Source organism: Dreissena polymorpha, chromosome 1, assembly GCF_020536995.1.
Source record: "Dreissena polymorpha isolate Duluth1 chromosome 1, UMN_Dpol_1.0, whole genome shotgun sequence".
Classification (NCBI taxonomy): domain Eukaryota; kingdom Metazoa; phylum Mollusca; class Bivalvia; order Myida; family Dreissenidae; genus Dreissena; species Dreissena polymorpha.
In genome coordinates, this window is record NC_068355.1 from 128,656,712 (window position 1) to 128,667,228 (window position 10,517).

Below are 10,517 nucleotides of genomic sequence, written 5' to 3' on the forward strand. Positions count from 1 at the left end.
TTTTTACATTTTTGCCATTCCGGACAATATAATTCTCCGTTAGACGCCTCGAAATGGTATTTCATGTATTTTAAAAGGAAACCTAATCCGAAATCAATGTTTTATAAACTTCAATGCAGAGTAGTCGCCCTTGGTAAAATTTACTTTAGTTGGGGGTCGCAATGGGAAAACCAAAGATATCTAAAAATAATTCCGGTAAAACGATGAAAATTATCGGTAATTTTTACTGCTATTTTTCACTGTTTGAAACTGTGAAATATCAGTTTTAATTCACTTATATTTCTCTATAAATCATCGGAAAGCATAAAATAAAGTTTGATATTTTACTTAATGAACAGTTTGAGGCTTATATCTTTCTTATAATCTTGCCAACGTATAGCCTAATATTTGCACGTGCTGTCCATTAGTTATACTACACGCCACTATAACGTAAACAAGCCTTATAAGTTACAGGGGAAAAAAAATGGGACGACGTCAGAGCAATTCTTCTATATTGGAAACAATTGAAAGATCGGTTCGATTAAAATGCGATTGTATTTGATTCTTAATTAATCAACGATTACATACTGTAATCACATCCACTTTTATCAGGTTTAGCCTGGTACTTCTGAGCAGTCGAGCACACGCATGTCAGTGTGTTGAACTGATCACATATGGAGTTTGGTAGTACGACACATTCTGTTCCACCTCCCGTGCACACTGAAATAACACATCTTACTTATTTTTTAATAATTAACATCTTTATTATGTGAAGTCAATTTAAGCATAAATTATATTGAAGCAATAAAATATATTCATATATTACACGTTTAGTCACAATAACACTATTCACATTTGTATTTAATTGGTATGCTTAAAATAACATACGTGTTGACACTGGTTTATGGCGTAAAGGCTTATACCGAAAATGACAAACATTGTCGTACTTCTTATGTAAGCTTTACTATTTCATTATTCATGTCAGAACAAATGTTATATCGTTATATTGAAATGAATGTATGTGGGTATGAAGTTGATATTGACTGTTACACAAAGATGTCTGTGTATAAATATATTCATTATCGCGTTGCTGTAATTCAGAGTTTATTAACAGGTCGTCGACAAGTCTCCACAACTACATTATGCACGGACATGCCCATGTGATCTTTCAGGAATTTTGTTTAATTTTCAGCCAAAGTAGTGCAAATTTACCCACAAATTTACCCATTGTGCTCACAATGTACAGATACCGGTATATCTCTTCCCGCTCCTAGCGCGCTGTGCCGTCTTTATGGTCGATCTTAAAGTCACCAGCCGTTTACCCGAATTCCAGAACGCTTTCCTAAGCACGTTGAGCGTACTGAGTACTGGGACAGTTCCATTACCTTCATAAGGCCACCCCATCGCAGTCCTGGTCTGCATCGCTGCCTCAGGTCCGCTTCGTCCGTCCTCAACGCTTCCACCACCGATGTCCCGCTGCTCTCGTCCCTATTCCGATGATGTAGTGAAACCACTATCCATCAACGAACAATTACCATTCCGCTTGGCGATTCTTACAAGTTCAGCGAGTCATCGAAATCATCGGGAGAGGACATCCGACTCGAAGAATGATGGTGCTCGCTGGATTGGCAGAGAACCCCCGCAGAAGTTCCCCTATCCGACCATCATCAGACAATGTAGTGTGTCCACTATCCCACTATACCGCCATTATTTTCCCGCTTGTCGATTTTTCGGAATAGTTTTTAAGAAAATCTGCGGGTGGCTCTCGTCCCGGTCGCGACGTGCACTCTCCAGCTGATGACCGATAATTCAATATCGCCGTCAGGATTTCAATTATATGCACCTGTATGTGTTTGTATGCTGCGTACACAACACTGTCTTTTATATAACAGTTACATAGAGTCTTCACAGAATATTGTAACTTTGAGACAATTTAATATCGTTGGAGGATTAACTTCAAATTAAATTCACACATAAGTATATTCAGTACAGTTTTCAGACGGGTGAAATACAATTTCAAGCTTTTTTTAGACGATTAACTTGTTTTTAGTGATATGTGGTAGTCCTAATACGTGTTGTTGAAGTATTTGCATTAGTAGAAATCGTAGGAGTTAATAGTTCACACAGTTCATTTCATACAGTTTTGTCTTATTTATCTTGTTTTCCTTTAAAATATTTCGCTTACAAATTGTGTTGTTGTTGTTGTTTTCTGTAAAACGTTCAGCTGTGTTTTCTTATTTTCGTTTTTAACGTAACCTTATAAGATTCACAACCGATAGCGTTTGCAAAAATAATTACACTTATTTGCAAATATTTACTTTTTTTTCTCTTGATTGATTTGACACATGCCACTTATTTGTTTTAAGAGCGTTAGTTTGTCTAATGTTTTACCAAAAAAAAACAACAAATACTTACCGTCTTTCGAGAAGCCAAATACTAAGAAAACTGTTTACGATTTACTTTGAAATTGGAAAGAAAACCACTCAGAATAAAAGCTATCGCTAGTTAGCTAGTATTATTAAGGTTTATGATGATATGCAACATACAAGTTCCAGACAGTTTCAGGTAAAAACGTATACCATTGAATATCATTACATCAATGAATGATAAACAAGAATGAATTACCTTACATTTATTACATATATTTAAAGTTCCCACATTTATAAAATTATACAGGAAGTTCAAAAGTTCAATACCTGTTACTCCGATTTGGGCGTTCGAAAATTCGAAATTCCAAATCAGATACCAACATAATACAGCCACTGTTTTTAAATTAATTGTATACATGCTCGATCGAACAGTTTCTGAACTGACTTTGGAATTCATATGCAAACCTTCTCTTCAGGGATTTCAATATATTTCAACATAATCGTAACAGTTAACAAATTCACGGGGATGCTCGTTGTTCTTGTGTACGTATAAGAGATTGCTTTGTTTTCTTTGACAATGGGGTAACATTTATAATCCGTTGAAGCAGGAAATTTTAATGCTATTGTTTGTTTCGCACCTTTTGATTATGCGGAAGAAAATTGTGTATCTTATTTTGTCACGCAAAGTGTATCATCTAGAGTAAAGTATTACTATAAATATACAAGTAAATGTATGTTGCGACACAGTTCTATTCCAGGGTGAACATTTTATACTCCAAATCCTCAAATAATTTGTAATTAAACAGAACATATTTCAGAATAAGTATCTAATAGCTCTTATTAATTTGATTTTGAGTCTCGGTCTGTTCCAATAACAAATAACTATTTTCATATAATTCTAATGTTGGGGCTTCGCTGGTTTCCGTCGCGGGTTACTACATATCAAAATAATGTAGACGCGCTGATCTTATTCTTTATGCCTGTATACCCGTACAAATACTCAAATATTTGTATAATATTTGTATCAGAAGCTAGTTACATTAAAAGTGTAACCTGTGCGCAAGGACTCAGCTTCATCGATGTAAGTATATTTGCTGATTTTGATCTCTCTATAACAGCTTTGGTTTGTCTATTTTACGATTGTAATGATTCTCCTTTCTTAAAATCTATATATAACCTCCTTCACTTTATCGGCAAAAACAACAAATAAATCTAATAACTATCAAAGATATTGAGACGCAGATGTACTTTGTGCCCATACCGACGTTAAAGTCGGAGACTGGTTGACACTGTGTGAACTGCCAGGGTAACAAGAAATGCATGTCTACCAAAGTGCGCGTGAACAGCGCTGTCTTTATGATTACCTATTTTGTGAGAAATTTGTGGGAGCAGTGGTTTAATGGTAGGACGCTGGCTTAGGGATCTAGAGATCCTGGGTTCGAATCCCGCCCTGATCACTGGAATTTCTTGAGCAAGAAATTTATCCCACATCTGCTCCTCTCCATCCAGGTGTACAAATGGGCTCCTGTGAGGGAAATAAGCCGATGGGCCGTGGCTGCATACTGTGCCAAGATGTTAATGGACGACTTATTACCCAGTGATCAGGAAAAAAAATGTAAAGCGCCTTTGAACGCCCATGATTATGAAGGGCGCTATATAAATGTGGTGAAAAAATGTCATGTTCGCAGATTATTTTTTATTGAGTTTAATCAATTATCTTATTGATTATTTTACAACTTTTATATGGCATAAAACAAAATATTTGTGAAGGGAATTTCCATTATGAACTTCTATTCGTACTGAAACCGGTATTCTATATTCCAACGATATTGATTAAATGGTGATTGCACATTATTTATTTTATATTAACTGGATCTCATACTACAATTGTCATCATATCTTCTATGTTTTTATAGTCTAGGAACATGTTGTTGTTATTTTTGTCTAAGTTATCTCTATAAAATCCATAGGATGCTAAACAGTGCACACACATCTCGACATTTGCGTTTAAACACACACACAATAAATTTGAATCGGTTGCGTTTATTTTAAACTTGCGGTTTCAAAAGCGAACTACTTCATTACCTTCAGCGCTTTGATTTCTGTTTCCCATCGCATCATCTTTAAGTTCCACTTGGTATCTTAACACACGCATTTTAGAATAGTTAAAAGCTATATTCGACTCTTTGAACAGTTTTTAGTTTGTTGGCAGTATTCCAATAGACTATATAGTTGAAAATCAGAAACATGTCTCGTAGTCAGGTGTGTATTTTTGCGGCCAGAAAATGTCCGGATATTGGTAGTCGATTTAGATAACATTTACTTTAGGTGTTATGTTTAATGTGATGTCATGGAAGTTTCCGTGGCGCAATGGTAGCTCATTCGCGTACGGTCCCAAAGAACACTTGTACGAATCCCGCATTTTTTTCTTTTACTTCTTCGCTGTCATTCTCAAACCTTGTAGCTACAAAATGCCAACTTTTCAGGAGAGAGAAAAAAACCGTCACATTTTTATAACGATGTTTTAGAAATTGAAATTCTGTAAAACAATACCAAACAAAAGAAGCTGCAAAATATGGTATAAGCCGTAGACGCGTAAGTCATACTGATAAGTCATACTGATATTCAGAAATGGTAGCTACGATATTGTGTCACCACAGTTTTGTCATTTGTATGAGGTACGACAATTCTTCCTGATAGGAAACCACGTGGCTGCAAATATAAAAACGTTTTTGTCAAATTTGTCAAAACGAAATGACGTACCTATTAAGTGAAATGACTTCGCTACGACTTTTCGCCCGAAAATAAAGCCAACAAGCAAGCTACAAGATTTCGTCACATGGCTTTTTCAAGGGCTCTGATTGGCGTAGAGCTACGAGATATAGCATAAAACACGCGCGTGACTTCACATATTCGGAAAAGACGAAACAAAATTTGAGAACGACAGCGACGACTTGTTTTCTTACTATGAAAATTAGTTAAGACTGTTAAAAACATAAAAGCAATCATTTTAATTGGATTTAGAAAAATGACAGAAACTGTTCACAATTACCTTAAAAACGAGATTTTAATTAAATTATCGTTATTCCACAACTTGTTTCATAGATGTCATCATTCCAATAAATATGTTCCTAGCATTTTTGCGAACTTTGTGCATAGTTAGGTGTTTTCTACAAGGTGTATCTCGTTGCATTAGATTTTGTGATGACATACTTGTGTAATATAATTATGTATGACCATGGTACGGTACTTTAAATAGTTTGAATGAGAAATGTCTTGTTTTTCGTAGAAGACAAGTTTCGGTTTCCACTAATTGGCGGGAATTGGATCCCTTGTTCGCTGAACGCTGTAAAGCCAGTATTACTATTTTCTGGTGATGGGTTGCCTTGTTGGTTTGACGGTGTTATTCGATTAAGATCATATGCTTACATGGGTGTCCCTAGTTCTTGGAATCTTGTAAATCGGTTTTCATTGCTTGCTTGAAATTGGACCCTTTGTTCGTTAAGCGTTGCAAGTCGGTTGGCACTGTCTGCTGGTTGAACAGTTGTTTGCCTTGCGTCATTTTGTACCCGTAAAAAGTTAAAAGGAAATTGTACCTGTCTTTGAAAATTAAATCTGTCTTGAATTTGGGAAACCAATGGGAATATCCGCTGCTGGTCTACAGATGAAGACGTCGTTGTCGTTCCTTCGATGTTATTCAGCTCACGCGTTGTATTTCTAGGAGTAGTTATGAGGTCTTGCACATCTACTCTGTTAGTGAATCTCGGACTAGTGAATGCGTGAGGGTTGGGCAGAAGTCCTCTTGCGACGGCAATGTTATGCATCATACCGGTAAATCCGGTTCGATCGCGTATGTTCGGTGGTTCTCGGAAAAGCCGGAAGATGTTCCGCATTTAAGTGATCGGGGTGTCCACTGATTGACGTAGTTCGTTCAGTTGTCGGAATGCACCCGTGTCTCCGTTTTGCAGGCGGCTTACCAGAAAGCTGTCCCTGAAGTTAAATGCATCGGATGATTCCATCTGCGTGTTTGGTGTTTCATCCGCTACTGGTTCCCCTCGAAATATGGTAGGTACGAATTGTCGCATAGGGTCAGGGTTGAGAGATGTTTGTACGTCTGGTTGTGCAGTTGCTTGTATTGATATCTGTGAAATCCAAATAACTATTGACAACACAGTGTAGGTCGATAGACGGTGCATTTTCCGCACGCCTGAAATAAGCAAATATACTCAAGATAAAAATCTATGAAATATGTGTCAGATATGTATGTGAAAAACAGAGTTCACTACAAAATACTCCCAAGTAGTCATGTGCTCAAAATTACATTATTATGGTGTGCACTTTGTTGTTTGAAAGCAACCATTTGATGTTACAGGTATGTTTTATCTAAAATGGCATTTTAAAACAGTTTCTATGTGCAGAAACTTATAAAACCTAGCTATGTTGCCTACGTAAAAGACACAATTGAGACTTTCTCTGTGAAAAACTATCTTTATTTGCTTACTGTGGTGTTTTCGCGCAGCTTATCAGGGACGACACTTTCCGAAAACGAAACTGCAGTCTATGCGGGAAGTGTTGTCCCTGATTAACCTATCCGGAATGAACATGCTAATCTGTGACAATACATGCGTGAATTACGGTTTTCCATATTTTGTTCATTGTTATGTTTCACTTTCTGCGAAAACGAATACACGATTTTCGTTCCAGAGCTTAAAATGACAAATGAAAATCTGAACATAGAATGTACTTACGTAAACTTTCTCTGACGTTTTTTTTTTCAAATGTTCTTGTCAAATGATCTCAATACACAATACTAAGTGGCATAATTAAATTTTATTAGTTTAAGGAATTTCTACAAAATTTCTTTTAAAGGCTTTAAGAATGATAAGGTCCCAGGCCGCAACAACATTTATCGAAAAATAACATACATCAAATCTTTAATTCGTTCGATCCAAATACATAAATGAATGTTAGGAAACTCATATGGGTAAGGAACAATTGTTTCATACATGTTTCAAACGTTGAAATAAAATAGCGAAAACTTTCTTTAATTGTCCTGAATCTAACAAATAAATAGTTAAATAAAATTAAACCAGTTTAAAGAAGTTTTTCAATACCAATTCATCTTTCGAAATTTTCAATATTTATGTACGAACACACGATACATTTATCTAACATGGAATGTTACTAACGGATTAAACGATTAAATAATTCTTAAACTTAAATATGATTTCCGTTCTACGCCAAGCAGTTGTTATAAAAATAGATTAATGAAGCACCACTATCCAGAACACTCCCAGAAAAATACACATACGAGAATTTTATACCAAAACCACGTTCAACACCAGGATTTTGTTATTGTTCCCTCGCCCCACAATAATGGAGGATGTTTTCCTGTTATAGTAGACAGAAGCTGGGTAACTAACTCCATCCCCACCTGTAGGCAGAGTAGCCAGCTTTTGCCGCCTATCGCGACACACCTGTACAATAGTATTGGACATACACCCACAGACGAACACCTGACCAGCCGCTGTTACATGAACAGCACGTGGCCAAAGTAATTTAGGGTCAGTAAATGTCGACAATAGAGACCCATCACTGGCCAATGTGAGAAGCATGTGCTGTACATTATGGGTAACGAAGATCTTTTCACCTGAAGTGCTCACGGCGCACTTCAATACTGTAAAATATCAAGATATGATATGATTTAAAATATAATACTACTATTTTCAAAGTACATGTACGGGAAGTATATGTATGGTTTACTTTTTTGTACATGAGCGTTGTAAAAATAGCAGTAAGTTTATGCCATAAAACAATATATTTGTCAATATGACGTCAAAATATTTATCATTATTGCTATATTTGATCTATTCTTAGCAACGTTTACATTTGATTGGTCTAAATTAACTGCTGATATTTATTTGCTTGCCTTTTAATGTTTTCTAACATATTTATTTTCATTACTGACGTTGATTTGAAATTTTATTAAAATCAAAACATATGTGTTATTTAAATTAATCATTAACCCTTTTTTTCAGTTCGCAATTTGGCACTGGGCGGCTGATCTTGCCCAAGAAATGTGTAATTTAATCGATCGCCGTTATATGACATAATTACTCTCAACCAAGTAATGTTCCTCCACTTATACTTCATTCATTTAATGTCAAGATAAATCTACCATACTTCCGTACCTGCTCCATTTGCTGAAGCGTCCTCATATAACGTGCTCACCATTTGGCCACTCATTGTGTACTTGCACAATGCAGTATCGGACGTTATATAGAGGTCGTTCTGATGACAGGCTATGCCGTTACATGTTCGAGGTAACTTGAGCCTACGGCCTTTAACGAGTCTTCCATCGTTTACCGAGATAAACTGGACCTCATGCTTTTTGCTAGGATTCATGGTAACCCCAACCTCGTTGGTGTCAACTTGACACATGTCGCATGGATGGCAAGATACACCCTTATGATGAATGACTTTGTAGTTCTGGTCAAGAAGCTTAATGATCTTATTTTGGTTATCTGCAACAACAATATGACCATCATGGAGAACACATATTGCATTGATATTGCATTGTTGACTGTTATCACTTAATATTATCTTCACATTGTACTCAGACGCCTTCTTTAGCATGAATGCCTTTTCACGGTACACGAAATGTCCCAGACCAGATAGTTTTGCATGGTTTTGACAAATACTTTTGAACATTGCTATTGATCGTGAATGTAAGGCAATATGCTATCTGCACGGAATTCTTTTTGAGAAATATTTCGGACTGTTGAACTTTGTCCAGGCATTCTCTGCTGGCTATTGAATAACGTTCCTTATTATGCAAGTAACTATAGTCATATATGTTTTGGCATAGTCTTTTCAGTTCATCCTTAACCCTGATGCAGTAGTACACATCTATTTTAAGAGTGGCTTGCAGGTCAAGTCATTCTCATTTCATCTCTGTCACAGTGCTATTCTCAAATTCTAGTAATATTGCAATAATTTTCCTTCTCAATGTGTTTTCTATGTTCGTGTCTTTTTTTCAAGATCTTTCTGTGTAATATCTGTCGCTAACTTCGGCTTCAATAGCATTTATTTTTTGATACATCTGTGCAACCATATATCGCTCGTGAGATATAGGAGCCACGTAGACACCGAATAACTGTTGAATATTGCTGCAGTTTCCAATGCTCTTTCTTGGCTGACTTTAAAATAAGCGTCTGTTTAAAACAATGCCTGAAATCAAATATTTATATTGATGACTGTTTCATGAAATTGGTTTGTGTATATGTTATGCAAGAGCTTTTACAAGACAAAAACATTGATAATCATATCAATAATTAGATAAACTCAGTTGAACTTACCTATGTTTCAGTAGCACACGGAGCAGCACAGCTGAGCGTGGTCTTCGCAAAACATTTCCACTTGTGTGTCCTCGTGCATCCTACACATATGAAGAAAATCTTCCACCTTCTCGGAATTTTCCCCGCATTTATTTTTCTCAGCCAGTAAGCGGAATGTGTTTCGAAATTCACACCATGCAATTCAATACATTTTATACAGTACAGCAGTTGACACGCCGTGCAATAAATATCGACCTCTTTATTCTGATCCTTGCAGGTCGAACAAAACATGTCGCAAGCCGATTCAGAGTCTTCAACTCCTGCAGCCTGTGTGAAAGAAGTCATGCTCTAGTACTCTGGTAAAGACATATATTTCAAATTCAGATGTGAAGAAAACCCATATTGACTGGTGCCCGAATATTTGCTTTGCAACTGACGTTATTCTGCACAACGGGTCATTTTTGACGATGCTGGAACATCATCGTCTAAGGTATGATAACCATCAAAAAATTCTTCACAATGGCGACCTATGTAATAGACCGAGCCAGTCCGATTGAGATAACTCGATTTTTCAGTTACTTCCCTTGGCATTTGCCACTGCGTAGGAGATTGCTCGTTGATTTTCATTGATAACATTCTCCTAGCAGAGTTGTCGTTCGTGTTTCAACATTCAAAACTTTCTTACTGCATAAATTGGCTTGTTTCGCTATTTAGAAGCTGTCATTTATGATATATGAATTATTTATTCACTAAATCTCCGCTAATGACAACAATGGATGGAATTCGAAGGATATATACGATGTGAATGGATCACTTTCTACAACAATGGCTT

At 36.4% G+C, this 10,517-nt stretch overlaps 1 protein-coding gene across 1 annotated transcript; it reads right to left on the bottom strand.

The window, feature by feature from the left end:
• Positions 1–7,593: 7,593 nt before the first annotated feature.
• Positions 7,594–8,804, bottom strand: LOC127849457 (uncharacterized). The gene is made up of 2 exons (XM_052382099.1): positions 8,540–8,804; positions 7,594–8,025 (listed from the first exon to the last, which is right to left on the bottom strand). Exons 1-2 carry the CDS (start codon positions 8,787–8,789, stop codon positions 7,667–7,669), a joined length of 609 nt encoding a protein of 202 aa, XP_052238059.1. The 5' UTR covers positions 8,790–8,804; the 3' UTR covers positions 7,594–7,666.
• Positions 8,805–10,517: the final 1,713 nt, after the last annotated feature.